This window comes from Heterodontus francisci, chromosome 1, assembly GCF_036365525.1.
Source record: "Heterodontus francisci isolate sHetFra1 chromosome 1, sHetFra1.hap1, whole genome shotgun sequence".
NCBI classification, from domain to species: Eukaryota; Metazoa; Chordata; class Chondrichthyes; order Heterodontiformes; family Heterodontidae; genus Heterodontus; species Heterodontus francisci.
The window spans coordinates 162,338,368-162,356,046 of record NC_090371.1 but is presented as its reverse complement, the minus strand read 5'-3'; the positions used below and the strand labels follow the sequence as shown (position 1 = coordinate 162,356,046).

The following is a 17,679-nucleotide window of genomic DNA, read 5'->3' as shown; positions in this document are numbered from 1 at the left end:
CTGTCATGCTCTGAAATTATTGAACTCAATGTTCAGTCCAGCAGGCTGTAGTGTGCCTAATCGGTAGATGAGATGCTGTTCCTCGAGCTTGCGTTGATGTTCACTGGAACACTGCAGCAATCCCAGGACAGAGATGTGAGCATGAGAGCAGGGGGGAGTGTTGAAATGGCAAGCAACCGGAAGCTCAGGGTCCTGCTTGCGGACTGAGCGGAGATGTTCCGCAAAGCGGTCACCCAGTCTGCGCTTGGTCTCCCCAATGTAGAGGAGACCACACTGTGAGCAGCGAATACAGTATACTACATTGAAAGAAGTACAAGTAAATCGCTGCTTCACCTGAAAGGAGTGTTTGGGGCCTGGGATAGTGAGGAGAGAGGAGGTAAATGGGCAGGTATTACACCTCCTGCGATTGCAGGGGAAGCTGCCATGGGCCGGGGCCGGGGCCGAGGTGGTGGGGGTAATGGAGGAGTGGACCATGGTGTCGCGGAGGGAACGATCCCTTCGGAATGCTGACAGGGGAAGGGAGGGGAAGATGCGACTGGTAGTGGCATCACACTGGAGGTGGCGGAAATGGCGGAGGATGATCCTTTGGATATGGTGGCTGGTGGGGTGAAAAGTGACGACAAGGGGAACCCTGTCACAGTTCTGGGAGGGAGGGGAAGGGGTGAGGGTAGAGGTGCGGGGAATGGGCCGGACACGGTTGAGGGCCCTGTCAACCACAGTGGGGGGGAAATCCTCGGTTGAGGAAAAAGGACGTCATATCAGAAGCACCGTCATGGAAGGTAGCATCATCAGAGCAGGTGCGTCGGAGACGGAGAAACTGGGAGAATGGAATGGAGTGTAGTCGAGGTAGCTGTGGGAGTCAGTGGGCTTATAATGGATATTAGTAGACAACCTATCCCCAGAGATGGAGACAGAGAAGTAGAGGAAGGGAAGGGAAGTGTCAGAGATGGACCATGTGAAGGTGAGAGAAGGGTGGAAATTGGAAGCAAAGTTGATAAAGTTTTCCAGTTCGGGTCGGGAGCAGGAAACGGCACCGATACAGTCATCAATGTACCGGAAAAAGAGTTGGGGGAGAGGGCCTGAGTAGGACTGGAACAAAGAATGCTCGACATATCCCACAAAAGGACAGGCATAACTAGGACCCATGCGGGTACCCATAGCAACACCTTTTACTTGAAGGAAGTGCGTGGAGTTGAAGGAGAAGTTGTTCAATGTGAGAACAAATTCAGCCAGGCGGAGGAGGGTGGTGGTGGATGGGGACTGGTTGGGCCTTTGTTCCAGGAAGAAGCGGAGAGCCCTCAAACCATCCTGGTGGGGGATGGAGGTATAGAGCGATTGGACGTCCATAGTGAAGAGGAGGCGGTTGGGACCAGGAAACTGGAAATTGTCAAAATGACGTAGGGCGTCAGAAGAGTCACGGATGTAGGTGGGAAGAGACTGGACCAGCGGAGAAAAGATAGAGTCAAGATAGGAAGAAATAAGTTCAGTGGGGCAGGAACAGGCTGACACAATGGGTCTGCCGGGACAGTCCCATTTGTGGATTTTGGGAAGGAGGTAGAAGCGGGCTGTCCGGGGTTGTGGGACTATGAGGTTGGAAGCTGTAGAGGGAAGATCTCCAGAGGAGATGAGGTCAGTGACAGTCCTTTGGACGGTGGCTTGATGTTCGGTGGTGGGGTCATGGTCCAGAGGGAGGTAGGAAGAAGTGTCCGTGAGTTGGCGTTGAGCTTCTGCAAGGTAGAGGTCGGTACGCCATACGACAACAGCACCACCCTTGTCTGCAGGTTTGATGACCATGTCGGGGTTAGACCTGAGAGAACAGAGTGCCTCAAGTTCAGAGAGGGACAGGTTAGAGTGAGTGAGGGGGGCAGAGAAATTGAGACGACCAATGACAGTTTTCAATGAAGAGATCAAGAGCGGGTAAGAGGCCAGGGGGAGGGGTCCAGGTAGAGGGAGAATGCTGGAGGCGGGTGAATGGGTTTGCTGGTCGGGGGGAGGACTCCTGGTCAAAGAAGTGAGCCCGGAGGCAGAGGCGACGGAAGAAGAGCTCAACGTCATGCCGAGCGCGAAATTCATTGAGGTGGGGGCGTAAGGGGATAAAACTGAGACCTTTGCTGAGTACAGAACGCTCAGCATCAGAGAGGGGGAGGTCAGAGGGTATAGTGAATACACGGCAAGGGGTCAGATCAATGCCAGGAGTCTGGCCCCGAGGATCTGGATGCAGCCCTGGATGAAGTTCAATGACCTCACACAAGTGATCAGTGAATATAACTTTGAATGCCATAGAACATAGAACATAGAACAGTACAGCACAGTACAGGCCCTTCGGCCCACGATGTTGTGCCGAACCTTTAACCTACTCTAAGATCAAACTACCTACCTACCCTTCATTCTACTATCATCCATGTACCTATCCATATCCTACCAATAGCCCCAATAACTCACAAACTGCTCAATTCACCATACCCCCATTACTCACCCATCAACAATCTCAATCAATCAGGACTCATGAGTAACATTCATATGCTCCACCTTGCACACTTACCATTGCTGTGACCCTCACATCTACATGTCACAGCTTCCACATACTGCCAGCTATTCAGCTATAACAGGCACTTCACCCAAACACACTGCAACACCACTAGCACTCTCCTTTTCTCTTGCAAGACAAGGTGGCCCTAATAGCAGCAATAAACGACAGAGGCACGGCTGCATGTCCTCACGCCCTTGGGGGAGACGGAGTCCAGCATTATTGAAGCGGTAGTCACTGAGCTCATGGCAACCAGTGTTGCTGACGCCATCCAGGATGAAGTTATGTTCCTGTCTTATGCACCTTCTGAAATCCCACTTCATCCTCATGCCACAATCTGGTATGATGTACAAGCTGTAAGGATGTAACCGTGCACCTTGCTTTCCTCCACCCCAACACTCCCCTAGTGCATTCATGCTATCAGATATCCATGAACTGCCATCTGGCCTGAAATAAAGGCCTAGAGGAAGAGAAGGGCCAGTGAGACAATTTCAGAAAAATAAAGGCATTAAAAATTTGTCTTTATTGACCGAGGTATGGAATACAAAAGCAGGGATGTAATGCTGGAACTATATAAAATGCTGGTTAGGCCACAGCTGGAATATTGCGTACCGTTCTGGTCACCACATTACAGGAAGGGTATAATTACTTTGGAGAGAGTACAGAGAAGATTTACAAGAATGTTGCCAGGACTGGAAAATTACAGCTATGTGGAAAGGTCGGATCGGCTAGGGCTGTTTTCCTTAGAACAGAGGAGACTGAGGGGTGACTTAATTGAGGTGTACAAAATTATGAGAGGCCTAGATAGAGTAGACAGGAAGGACCTGTTTCCCCTAGTGGAGGTCAATTATCAGGGGGCACAGATTTAAGGTGATTGGTAGAAGGATTAGAGGGGACATGAGGAAAAACGTTTTCACCCAGAGGGTGGTGTGTGTCTGAAATTCGCTGCCCGGATCGGTGGTGGAGGCAGAAACCCTCAACACATTTAAAAGGTACCTGGACCCGCACCTGAAGTGATGTAACCTGCAAGGCTACGGACCAGGTACTGGAAGGTGGGATTAGATTGGGCGGCTAGATTTTTCCAGCTGGTGCAGACACAATGGCAAAATGGCCTCTCTCTCTAACTTTTCTATGGTTCTATGCTAAAACAAACTTGCAAGGTATCACTGCAGTCCAGCAATCTGTCCTCCAACAGATTACTAGGATTGTTCAAATGCTGCCCTGGGGGAGTGGCAGTGCCTCTGTGAAGCATGAACCTGCTGTCCACTCACAGGATGACAGCATTCCTGCTCCCACCACAGCTACTCAGCCAGTACCCTTGCTATTGCCTATCAGCCAGCCAGCCCAAGCTGCTGATACCCATGCTGAGGTGATGCAGTCCAAAGCCAGAAGACCTTCAAGGCCTAAAGCTGCTTGAAGTCATCCTGAAAGGCCATCTGCAGTCTCCCCCACTGAAAGTCAGAAGCCTTCCACCAACAATGCTGCAGTCACTGGAATAGCACTGTGTAGGAGCATTAGGACAGGCACTAAGGGAATGCACAAGGTGATTAATTGAATATTGTATGAAGTATTGGATGTGTTGTTGGATAAAGTTGGTATGGCATTGTTGCTTTGTAGTGTCTTTTATTTCTGAATTGTGGCTGACAGGACACTGTAATACTCTGTAACAGAGAGATGGACAGATGGGGAAAGAGTTGAGCAATGGAAATCTAGGATTTATTCAGGGGAGACAGAGTCTGAAAAGGTGCTCATGGACAGCCCATCTGGACCACAAATGTGCTGGCTGCCTCCTCCCTTTCTCCTCATTCTGAGGTGGTCACCAAAGCCCTGTTGGAAGGGCTGCACCCTCATGATGGCCAGGTGATGGAGGATGCAGCAGATCACCAGGAATTGGGACACCCGCTCCTGCAGGTACTGGAGGCCTCCCCTCCCCACCTCCCCCCCCAACCCCCACCAAGGTGTTCAGTCAGAAGAACTGTTGTTTCAGAACGCCAATGGTCTGCTCCATGATGTTCCTAGTTGCAATATGTCTCTCATTGTTGGAGAATGTGGTTGGGTGGTGGAATGCAGTCATTAGACACCTGTATAGCAGCAGATAGTCTTTGTCGCTGAGCAGCCATCCACTTGTTACACATGGTGACTCAAAGATTGCTGGAGTTTTGGACTGGTTCAGGATGAAAGGGTCATGACTGCTGCCAGGATAGTGGGTATTCACCGACATGATGTTCTGGGCACGGTCGTACACTAACTGCACATTCAGTGAGTGGTACCCTTGCAGTTTCAGTACATCTCCTCATTGAGATGCGGTGCCCACAAGGCCACATGTTTACAGCCAATGGCACGCTGCACCACAGTAAAGTCCACTATACTGCTTCTCTCTACTTAGAGAGAAAGCAATGAAGTTCCCTCTCCTGGTATACTAGGTTTCTGTGACCTCTCAGACACAGCGATGGATGGTGACCTGCGATATGTTGCCAATGTCACCTGGTCCAGCCTGGAAAGATTCACTGGCCTAGAACTTGAGGGTCACAGTGAACTTAAAGACTACTGACAGTGCTGTCTTTGCCCTGCTTTGAGGCTACAGGTTGGGTTTGAGGAGTTGGCACAGTTCTGTGCCCACCTCTTTGGTGAAACGAAACGCAGCTGCTGAGCACACTGCTCCTGGCTGAGGTACAGGTAGGAGAAATGCTCTCTGAAGACCCTAGTTAATTACAGCCTCCTGCTGAGACACTCTTTCACCTCCCTCTGTGGGCAACTTCTCCTCTGGTGCCTCTGTTCCATCTTCCTGTGATGCTACAGCTCAAAGTGAACTGCAGCTATAGCCCCCATGACTGGGAGCAAGTGGTGAACTCAGAAGCCTTTCAAATCCACACCACTGCTGCCAAAGGTCCAGCTCTTCTGACTTAAAGAACTTCTTTCAACTCCTCCAACAAAACAGTATGTCACTAAATATGCAGCAGCAAGTAGATAGTCAAAAGCACCTCAGATGCAAGTTTAATGGTGATGCCTTTAAATGGCACTGGTGCTGAACACATGTCATTGGATAAAAGTTTTATTTGCACCCATGTAGGATCTTTCTCTTTCTTACACATGGAAATAAAAGTCACATCCAATAGGGCCTCATTGAGGATCCTTCTGATATACATGACAGCTGCAATAGTAATCGGTTTTATGTACTTACATAAAACATTAAATTCTGGACTGGTGATTACTAATGGAAATAAATAGATTAAAAACAGAAAGGAAATGAATTTCTTTTTACTTTGGTTAGTATTTGTTGTTTTTGAAATTTGGCACAAAATGATGATAATTGCAAGTTCAGAATGTAAATTATTTAAAATTTGCCACAGTAACTTTAATCATTGTGATTTATCCCAGGGATCAAGGGAAAAATAGGTCGTGGAGGAGATGTGGGCAATAAAGGAGATAAAGGACCAATTGGCAAAGCAGGAGTCAGAGGACAGAATGGCCTAAAAGGAAAAACAGGACCACCAGGAACTCCTGGACCTAAAGGAAACAACGGACAAAAAGGAGACCCTGGACCATCAGGTGTTTGTAAATGTGGGAGTTTAGTGCTCAAGTCTGCCTTTTCTGTTGGCATAACTACCAGTTACCCAGCGGAGAGAACACCCATTATATTTAATAAAATTCTTTTCAATGAGGGTGGTCATTATATCTCTTCCTCTGGAAAGTTTATATGTGCCATTCCAGGGATTTATTACTTCTCTTATGACATTACACTGGCTAATAAACACCTTGCACTTGCTCTGGTGCACAACGGCGAGTATCGTATAAAAACCTTTGATGCTAATACTGGAAACCATGATGTATCTTCAGGATCTACAGTCATGTACCTGAAGCCAGAAGATGAAGTGTGGCTGGAGATCTTTGATGATGAACAAAATGGTCTGTTTTCTGACCCTAATTGGACTGACAGTTTATTTTCTGGGTTTTTACTTTATCCTGATGCTGATTACCTGGATGCGTTGGCAGAAGACGAATTATAGTACGATGTGATACAAACACTTCAGTTTAATTCTGAGGTCTTTTCTAAAGATGCAATAGAATCTTTCTGTCGTAATTTTGGCTTGTCAGAATTATGTAAAACTGTTCTAATTCTCACTGACAACTCCACCTTGAAATCAGTTCAGGATCTAATCATCTGATAATGCTTGCTCCTGGAGTCAGTTACTAACTGATTGAATTGGCAATGATGTAGGTGAGAGAAACCTTGATGACAACATCTCACACATCCAGCACATGTGTATAGGATATATGAGCCTGAGTTCCAGTTCAGAACAGCTCAGACCTCTTCAAAGGCAATGTGAACACTCCTGATTTGATAGTTCCAATTCAGAATCTAACTTTTCTACCACTAGCGGTAATTACATTTTACACACTTTGACTGATTTTGTTGAAATGAATTAATTTTTTTCTTGAAGGCAACTTCACCCTAATGATGAATGTGGAGAAGCTGAAAAGTTATTCTATCATTGTGAACTTTTGGATGCATCTAGTTTAGCAAAACTGCTGATGACTGAAAATGAAAATATTCACTTTATTTAAAATATAAAATTATATCACCAGTTTGTATTTTTTCAGCAGATCCATACAGTGAATTCTCTTTTCATTATTTGTTATTTTGGTAATGGAACTGCATATTTTCTGGAACTCCTAAATTGTGGTACTTTTTATTCATATATGGTTACATAATTGAGTGTTTTATCAAAACAAGACAATAGAACTGTTGGCAACTGGGCTTTTTGTCTTAAGCGATTCAGTAAAGTTAATGAATGTCCCATACATAACACTAAATGGCAAAAGTAGATATGTTTCATTTTATTTCCGTAAACCTGAATGAACTCAGCATTCTTTATGATAACAGAAGTCTTTGTTTACGAAGTACACAAAAATCTTACCAGAGTGACATGGCATCATTGCTTTAATTGTACTTCTTGTTAAAATAATAGGTGGCCTGTGTACATTTAGACTAATGTAGAAGCAAAAACAAGAATAGTCATATACAGGAAGGTTTGTTGAAACCAGGGAAAAAGAATTAGGATTAACTTTGCTCTTCAGCACCTGGGCAGCAAGCATTGTCTGAGCAGAGCACAATGAGGAGGAGTGCACATCTGTTTTGGAACCCACCTAACTTTTTTCCAATAAATTAGTGCTTTACACACAGGCAACAAAGACAAAAATCTACCTCAGTATTTCTTGGACTAATACCTTTAAATTTTTACTCAAGATGACTCCATATGACATAGTCATACCCACCAAATCATACCTTATAGCCAGTGTCACAGGCTCCTCCATCACCATCCCTGGGATTGACCTGTCCCACTGGCAGGATACAGCCACGAGAGGTGGAATCACAGTGGTATACAGCCAGGAGAGACTGGAATTGGGAATCCTCAACATTAATTCCAGACCCCATGAAGTCTCATGGTATCAGGTCAAACATGGACATTGAAACCTCTTGCTGATTACCACTTCCACCCTCTCTCAGCTGATGAATCAGTACACCTCCATGTTGAACACCACTTGGAAGAAGCACTTGGGTGTGGGACTGCAATGTCCATCACCAAGAGTGGCTCAGTAACACCTGACTGAGCTGGCTGAGTCCTGAAGGACATAGTTGCCAGACTGGGTCTGCGACAGGTGGTGAGAGACTAGCAAGAGGGAAAACCTGCTTGACCTCATCGTCACCAGTCTACCCATCGCAGATGCATCTGTCCTTGACTGTATTGGTAGGAGTGACTACCACACAGTCCTTGTGGTGACGAAGTCCCACCTTCACACTGAGGATACCTTCCATCGTGTTAAATGGGATGGATTCAGAACAGATCCAGCAGCTCAAAACTGGGCATCTATGAGATGCTGAAGGCCATTAGCAGAAGCCAAATTGTATTCAACCACAATCTGCAAACCTCATGGCCCAGCATCTTCTTCACTCTACCATTACCTTCAAGCAAAAGGCCAACCCTGGTTCAATGAAGAGTGCAGGACAGCATGCCAGGAGCATCACCAAGCATACTGTTACGACCTGGTAAGAAAGGGGTCAAGGGTTTCCCTCTCAGCCTTTGCCTGGTTTAACTGTAACAGGGTTTAATTTTAAAAACATTGTGTTTTTAGCTCCCCCTCAGTGAATCCTTGTTCACTGCTCTCCAATTGTAAGGCAAAGAAATCAACCAGACAGGTTTCCTTAGATTTAAACAAGAAAGTTTATTGACCTTAAACTCTAATTCAGTTAACGACTATGAATACGCGACGTGACCATGCTAGCATGCGTACGCGATAAACACTCAGGCAGATGGAGACAGAAAAGTGGAAAGAATAAAAGTGAAAAGTTTGAGGCAATAGCTGGGATTTATTTACGGTCCTTTGAGTTCGATGTAGAGTCTTTGATTGCCGGTAAGTCTTGCCATTTCGTTGCACCCTTTAAAACCTGTTTCGATGTAGGAGTCCTTTCTCTCTTGAGGTTTAAATGACTCAGTGGATCTGGAAATTCGTGAGAGAGAGATAGAGTTAGCCAGGAGACAGGCTCTCTTCTTCCAAATTCAGTTGCAATTTGACCTAAACTTTCCTGTGAGCAGTTCAAAACAAAAAACCTGGGCCAGCAGGTTAGTCATGTGACTAGTTGTATTTTTAACAAACTCCTGCGTTTGTGGATTCTCCATCTTAGCAGACACCCTGGAATGCTGGCTTTCTTACACATTCAATGTCTGGTGATCAAAATCCATTTAGGTTAATTGGATCAGGTAGCTGTTCTATTGTTTCCAGTCTTTCCTTAGAGCAGAGAAGGCTGAGGGGGGACCAGTTTTTTGAGGAATACAAAATTATTAAGGGCATAGATAGGGTAGATAGGAAGAATCTTCTTCCCTTAGTGGAGCTGTCAATAACCAGGGGGCATAGATTTAAGGTAAGGGTAAGGTAAGTATGTCTCTTAATATGCAAATGTTTTCCAGCCACGGCTGATCTCTTTAAACAAATCATCTCTTCCTCCCAGCAACAGTTTAAAATTGATGTTCATATGATGAAATTAATATGCCTCATTCTTGGGGTCTTCATGACAATACCTAAAAATGAGCTTTCAGCCTGGTGAAGCTACAACACAGGATTACAAGCATGTCAATCCGCGGAAGCAGTGTGCAACAGACAGAGCTAAGTGATCCCACAATCAATGGATCAGATCAAAGCTCTGCAGTCCTGCCACATCCAGTTATGAATGGTGGTGGACAATTAAGCAACAAACAGGAGAAGGAGGCTGCACAAATATCCCCATCCACAACAATGGGTGAGCCCAGCACATCAGTACTAAAGACAAAGCTGAAGGCTAAAGCATTTGCAACCATCTTCAGCCAGAAGTGCCGAATGGATGATCCATCTCGGCCTCCTCCTGAGGCCCCCAGCATGACAGATGACAGTGTCATGCAGGCCCCCAGCTGCCAAGAATGAGGCACATTGGTTTTGTCATATGAACATTGATATTAAACTGTTTTTGGAGCGAGGAAATGACTTGTTGAACAGATCAGCTGTGGCTGGAAAAAAACATTTGCATACTAACAGACAACGATTGTGCAGACAAGGGACCATTCTCTGACACATTCAACCCACAATGGATGTTGATCACCGGACAGTGAGGGGGAGGGGAAGGGCATTCCAGCACCTGCTGGGGTGCTGTAATCCACAGCAGCCAGGACTGGTTGGACCAGCTGATCACATGACTAACTGGCTGTTCCAGGGTTTTTTGAGCTAGCCACATAGAGTTTGAACTGAGAAAGACTGTTTGCTCCTGGACGGAGAAGATCTCTCCTGTCTGCTCCCATCTCTTCCTCACAAGCCTCTGAATCCACTGAAGACACATGAACTCCAAGAGAGAAAAGACTCCTACAGCGAACAAGTTTTAAGAAGAATACTGGGCCCCAACGAAAAGCAAGAGTACCTACTTAAAAACAAGTAAAAAGACCACCGTGCAACTTTGTGGTTGGTCAGCTTTAAAAAATAAAAATCAGAACTGACTGGTGTAATATATTTCAAAGCCGGTCAAGGTCGGTCAGTGAGCTTGAAGAACCATAACAAAAACTCTTCAGATATTGCCTCAAACTTTTCCACTTTATTTTTCTTCTGCTCTTTTCTGACTCTATTTGCATGTGTGCATTGTGTATGCATGCTAGTGTGGGCACGTCATGTATCCGTAGGTATCGACTGAATTAGAGTTTAAGTTCAAGTTTAATAAGTATCAACTTTTCTTCTTTAAACCTAAGAAAACCTGTTTGTTTGCCTTATAATTGAAAGAAAAGCAGGAGACACAGGGGATCCTCCTCTAGCCAAAAAGAAAGGTGTTATGAGCAGGAGCAAGATCCGGAGACCTGTGTGCTACCATTGTAATAAAGCAGGGCATTTAAAAGCTGACTGCTGGAAACTAAAGGGGAAACCTGTAGGGTTAATTAGGGCACACCCACCCAGTGAAGAAGAAGGGACCCTGATCAAAAGCACAGCAGAACAAGCCGTGGCTTTGACTGCAGTAAGAGTGAGAGCCAGGAAGCTCATGGCTGCGAGCAGGAAAATTTAATGGGATTCCTGAGGGTTATCAAGGTTTTGTGTCTGAAGGGAAAGTAACCCCACACCCCTCGAGTGGGGCAAGCAAGCCCATAGTAATGCTTAGGGACACAGGGGCGACTAGATCCCTTTTACCGGGAAACAGCCTGGCCTTTCCCCCAGAGAGTGCAGTGAACACCAGAATGGTGGTGAATGGTATTGGAGGGCAGTGTATGCCTGTAACTATGCACCGGGTGCATCTGGAATGTGACCTAGTTTTGCGACCGGTGACCGTAGGGATTGTCCCTAGTTTACCTGTGGACGGGGTTGACCTGCTCCTAAGTAATGATCTTGCGAGGGTGAAGGTGGTAGCCCACCCCAATAGTGAATGAAAGACCGCAGGAGGTCAGAGAGACAGGGTAGTGGCAGGAGACAGTCCCCTGCAGATTCCCTGAATGTGTAGTGGATCAGGCCATGATCAAACCAGCTCCCCCAGAGGAGGCTGAATTGGCAGTGTAGGCAGATGACCATGAGGTCAGTCTGTCTGAAACTTTCTTTGGAAAGTTAGAAGACCCAGGGAATGTGTTAAATAAATCTTCCCTAGCTGAGACTCAGCGAGCTGATGCAGTATTGAGTTAGCACAGACAACCCAGTCTGAAATTGAAGCAGAGGGAATCCCTGACTGCTACTATTTAAAGAATGAGATACTGATGAGGAAATGGAGTATACAAAAGACCAAAGTCCACATAAGACAGCAGTTTGACTGGCCACAAAGATGTGGTGGAGTACTGCAGGAGTTGCCACAGATGCCAGGTTGAGGGGAAACCCCAACCTACAGTGAAACCTGCACCCCTAAGTCCTGTACCGGTGTTAGGGGGACCCTCCAGCAGAGGGCTGGTGAACTGTAAGGGACATAAACCCCAAGAGAGAAAAGTCTCCTACATCGAACAAGGTTTAAGAAGAATACTGGGCCCCAACGAAAAGCAAGATCTACCTACAATCAAGGACTCTACAGTGAGCTCCAAGAACCATAACAACCCTGAAAAATGTGAAAAGTTAGACCTCACATCCTCCTATGTAAATGCAGACACTAGAAGCACCCCACCAGAGTTGCTAACAGCATTTACAAGAACCTGCAGAGACAAAGAAAGACCTCTATGGGGCAGAGAAAACACAAGGGTGATGCCTCACCTAGTCAAAGTGCCACAGGGGAGTGCAGTAGAGTCTGCACAAATACCTGCAGGCAGGAGTGTCCCAGAGGACAAAGGGGAAATTATCAAAGAATCTCCCCCACAGTCAGGAAAAAAGTGAACCACCTATCCCCTGAAGTCATAAGCCTTTGCATGACTCAGCAAAGCACTGAAATAGAGTTCAGCATAGACCTGCTCACGACTGGCTCTCCTGAAAAAAAAAAATTCCATCTCAGGGCTAATTAAACTTAACCATCTCAAAGAGCCTAGGCAGCCATGGAAATGGGCAAACTGAAGAAAAACCTCCCCAAAGAACCACATGTTTACTGGGATGCCAAAAAGAAGGTAATTAAAGCAGCACTGGCACCAAGAAAAGACAGGCTGTAATAAGTTTTAGGATTTATGAATGAATGGGAATGAATAAGAGAAATGCATGTTTTTTTTCTATATCTTATATTTTCTCTTGACCCTTTTAATGAAGTACGCTTTTCTCAAGTCGCCTTTCATTCCGCTGGATGTGGTGGTGTCATGTTAGGCCCCCACCTGCCAAGAATGAAGCACATTGGCTTTGTCATATGAACATTAGTTTTGAACTGCAGTTGGAGCGAGGAAATGACATGTTGAACAGATCAGCTGTGGCTGGAAAAAATTTTGCATACTAGCAGACGGTGCTTGCATAGACAAAGGACCATTCCCTGACACATTCAACAATGGATGTTGATCACCGGACAGTGAGGGGGTGGGGAAGCGCATTCCAGTGCCTGCTCGGGTGATGTAATCCACAGCGGCCAGGACTGGTTGGACCAGCTGGTCACATGACTAACTGGCTGTTCCAGGGTTTTTTGAACTAGCCAGAGTTTGAACTGAGAAAGACTGATTGCTCCTGGATTGAGAAGATCACTCCTGTATGCTCCTATCTCTTTCTCACAAGCCTCTGAATCCACTGAAGACATATAAACCCCCAAGAGAGAAAAGTCTCCTACAGCAAACAAGGTTGAAGAAGAATACTAGGCCCCAACGAAAAGCAAGATCTACCTACAATCAAGGACTCTACAGTGAGCTCGAAGAACCATAACAAAAACTCTTCAGATATTGCCTCAAACTTTTTCACTTTATTTCTTCTCTTTTCTGTCTCTATTTGCATATGTGTATCGCGTATGCATGCTGGCATGGGCGCATCATATATCCATAGGCATCAACCGAATTAGAGTTGAAGTTCAAGTTTAATAAATTTCAGCTTTTCTTCTTTAAACCTAAGAAAGCCTGTTTTTGCTGGTTTCTTTGCCTTATAATTGAAAAGCAGTGAACAAGGATTCACTAAGGGAGAGCTAAAAACATGGTGTGTTTAAAATGAAACCCTGTTACGGTAAGAACAGGTGAAGGCTGAGAGGGACCCCTAGACCCCTTTCTCACTTGGTCGTAACAGCAGTCTTCGGCCAATTCGATTTACGCCACATGATATCAAGAAACAGATGAACACACTGAATACAGCAAAGACTGTGGTCCCTGAAAACAGCCCAGCTGCAATACTGAAGACTTGAGCTCCAGAACTAGCTGTGCCCCTAGCCAAGCTATTCCAGTACAGCTGCAGCACTGGCATCTACCCAACAATGTAGAAAATTGCCCAGGTATGTCTTGTCCACAAAAAGCAGGAAAAATCTAATCCAGCCAATTACCACCCCATCAGTCTATTCTCAATCATCAGCAAAGTGATGGAAGGTGTTACTGACAGTGCTATCAAGCGGCACTTAATCAGTAACAACCTGCTCACTGATGCTCAGTTTGGGTTAGTATTATCAGCATTCTTTGTTTTTATTACAGATTTCCAGCATCTGCATTTGCTGTTTTTTTTTATTCTCCTGGTGTTCTGGCCACCATTTCTGCTTCAACCAACGTCAACTAAAAACACAGATTATTTAATCCTTCAGCTCATTGATGTTTGTGGGACTTGTGTTTCCCCACATTATAACAGTGGCTACACTTCATCGGCTGTAAAGCCATTAATGATGTCTTGAGATGATGAAAAGTACTACTTAAAAGCAAGGTCTGTCTTTTAAAATGGTTTCACATTCCGGCTGCAGGAAATTGCACAGTTCTACCATGGTTTCATTGATAACTGTTAGTCTCCGCAAGCAGATCTCCTTGAACATGTGTATGCACAAATGCCTGTGGCTGATGAGGTGTGGAAAAATGTCTTTGTGAGCACCTAAGGTGTAAAGGGGAAGCTGCATTGATGCCCCACTGGTCTTCCTTCAGAACCTGCCAATAGAAATTGATGTGCAGTGGGATACTCATACTATGTAGGTTCTGTACAATGCAGTTCCTTTGACAAAGATCCAGATAGGAGATAGTTACAACTTAAAGATGTATATCAGAAGACCCTATCCTAAGGGGTGTGACCGCCTCCTGGTACAAAGTGTCCAGGTAACTTTCCCCCTTACTGATGTGTCACAGTGCCTGCAGTTTGGCCTCCAGCTCAATGACTCTGAGCTGAAGCTCATCGAGCCACAAACACTTACTGCAGACGTGTTTGCCCTGGATCACACTGGCATCCAGGAGCTCCCACATGCTGCAGCCGTGTCACATCACCTATCCTGCCATCCTTAATGTGTTTTAATTAACTACTTAATTATTTTATTCAATGATTTATTTTCCTTTTTTATATATTTTATTTACCTTACCACCAGTTCCTTTACTATTTTAAACCTTAGGAATAGAATAGACCTTAACCACTTACCAATACTCACCAAACAGAAGAGGAGACAATCAATGATTTCAAAAGGAAATTGGATGGGTACTTGAAGGAAATAAACTTGCAGGGCTACAGGGATGGAGCAGAGGAGTGGGACTGACTGGTTTGATCTGCGGAGAGCCGAATGGCCATCTTCTATACTGCAAATGATTCTATGACTTAATTTAGCAGTGGGATGTCCTGCACCCAATCTGCACAGGAGTAGAGCCCACTACTAAATCTGTCAGACATTTTTTAGGTGGTAGCCTAGGACACCCCTCTCTCCCACCCCAAGAAGATAATTTTCTCCTTCCCCAAACTCCCAGCACTCTGTTCAAATCGCACTCAGGTGCTCATGAGGTGCTCATAATCAATAGCTCCAATCTCATTCCTTGCCCTTTAATATTTTAGTACGATCTGTCAAAAATCTGCATCTATCATACACTCTCTCCTACTTTAATATCCTCTGTTACTTTATTTACTTTTCTTCATAATAAAGCCATAGAGTAGGTTCTCATCTGGGTCCATTTTTGAACAGAGAATCTGGAACCAAGATGCCCAAAGATTATTGTGAATTGATCCTGAAGCCTCATCTACATATTCAGGGTGAACTGTCAGTGCTGGCTATGCCTCCACAAGCAGCCTGGCCAATTGTAGATTTGGGGGTGTCAGCTTTCCTCCTTCTGGTTCCACAGAAAGATCCTTTTTAAAATTATTTTCTTTCATTATCTGCCTCCCCCTTTTTGGAATGTTGCTTGTAGTTTTCTCTTGACCTTCAGTTCAATCTCTCCTGGACCGTATAACTGAGTGTCCGTTGGTTGTAAGCAATACGTCGACAACCGTGGCTCTTGGTTTGACAACACTGTGACAGTTGTACCTGTGTCCAATTTGAAATTAGAAATATGTCCATTGACATAAATGTCCACCATCCAAAATGCCTGATTGGGGTCATTAATTTCTCCTAGGAAGTCTCCTGGTTTGTCTTCCATTTCATTCACAGCTCTATGTATGAAGGCTTTTTGCTTGGCTTTTTTGTGAGAAGAGGTCCTGCTCTGGCACATCTTTCCAAAATGGCCTGTCTTATTGCAATTAAAGCATTCAGCTTTTTTAGCAGGACACTGTTCATATCTGTGGGTCTTTCTGGCTCCATAGCGCTGGCAGGGTTTTACAGCGTCTTGCACATTCACCCCTGAGTGGACCTTCTTATCTGCAGAGTGCTTTTCCATCCTGGGCTTCAGGGACTGTACTGTCGCCGGATTCTTTCTGATCCAAGGCTTCTCTTCAGCTCACAGGATGGCCCTACTTTCTCTTCTGACCTCTGCCTGTCGTAGGAACATAGGAACAGGAGTAGACCATTCAGCCCATTGAGCCTGCTCCGCCATTCAATACGATCATGGCTGATAATCCACTTCAATGCCTTTTTCCCACACTATTCCCAATAGGACACCATCTGAGTCACTTTCTCAAGAGTGAGGTAATCTTTTGATTGTTAAGAAATCTGATAAAGACTCCTCAGCTATTCCTACTACTATTTGGTCCCTTATCAACTCAGATCTCAGTTCTCCATATTCACATCCCTCAGCCAATCTGTACAAATCATCAACGAAAGCATTCACTGATACGCCCAACTCTTGAATCCTTTTATTAAACTTTGCTTTTTCCAGAATCTTATTGCTTCTTAAATTAAAGTATTTGTTGAAGGCTTGTAACACATCATCAAACCTATCTGAAGCCTTTTTATACCTTGCCTTACGATTATGTCATCAGCAATTGCTCCCATGGAGTACAGAAGAGTATTAACTTGCTCAGCCTCAGATTTGATGTGTAGCTGAGAAGCCAATCTAAATCTTAGAAATCTTTTTGTCCATATCGACCAATTCTGTATCAGATTGGGTCATTCTGAATTCAATATGCTTTCAGGCATTGTGTATTTTGAATCCATTTTTTTCGGAACTCTTTAGGATTTCTCTTTCTTTTTCTTTGCCTTAATGGAGGTGTTCCTGTTCTTTTTGGAGGTTACCCGCTCTTTTCGGGAGGTCCAGCGCTTTTCTGAGGTTTCCCGGTCTTTTTGGGTGTTCCCACACTTTTCCTTCGTGGTCTGCTCGAGTAATGGCCGTCATCTCCAGACTTGCCCTTGCAAGGGATCAACTTTTTTCCCGTCTCACCTGCCCAGTGCGACATTAAACAATAAATGCACCCTTTCCAATAGGTTTTTCACCTGATCCCCAACCTTTGCTCGGTACTGTGACTCACAGCCCAATTGCTGGACCTAGTTTCTACTTACATACCACCATACTTCTGTGGTGCACTTTGAATGCCTGCATGGCTGACTCACCGACTGTCCGTGTCTTCCTTCGGCTACAGAGCAGCTCTGGAGCTCTTCGCAGTCTCCCTTTGAGATCTGCTGTCTTCTTGGTGCTACTGCACAAGGTGAGGTCATTCAATAATTTCTGGGTGTATTCACCATTGCCACCATGTTGTATATTGTTGTTAGTGCAGTTCAATCATTGTTTACAATATGTCTGGAAGTCTTTGTATGGCTAAATAGTAATTTGTTTATTTTATATATGTAACCATTAACACTCTCATTAAACACATCCAGCTAGCACCTCTCATGATGCTTCTAGCTTCTTCCAAGCCTCATCTCCAAGTGACTATTCCATCATCATCACTACAGTGGGAGAGGTTAC

The 17,679-nt window shown here is 45.0% G+C and overlaps 1 protein-coding gene across 2 annotated transcripts in view; it reads left to right on the top strand.

Moving 5' to 3' along the window:
- The window catches only part of LOC137347651 (complement C1q tumor necrosis factor-related protein 7), an 84,258-nt gene extending 76,614 nt beyond the window's left edge, over nt 1-7,644 (top strand). For both annotated transcript variants that reach the window (XM_068012433.1, XM_068012339.1), the window contains exon 3: nt 5,906-7,644. In XM_068012433.1, the coding sequence (XP_067868534.1) occupies nt 5,906-6,534 (629 nt within the window). In that variant the 3' untranslated portion in view covers nt 6,535-7,644. The remainder of the gene's footprint in view (nt 1-5,905) is intronic.
- Nucleotides 7,645-17,679: the final 10,035 nt, after the last annotated feature.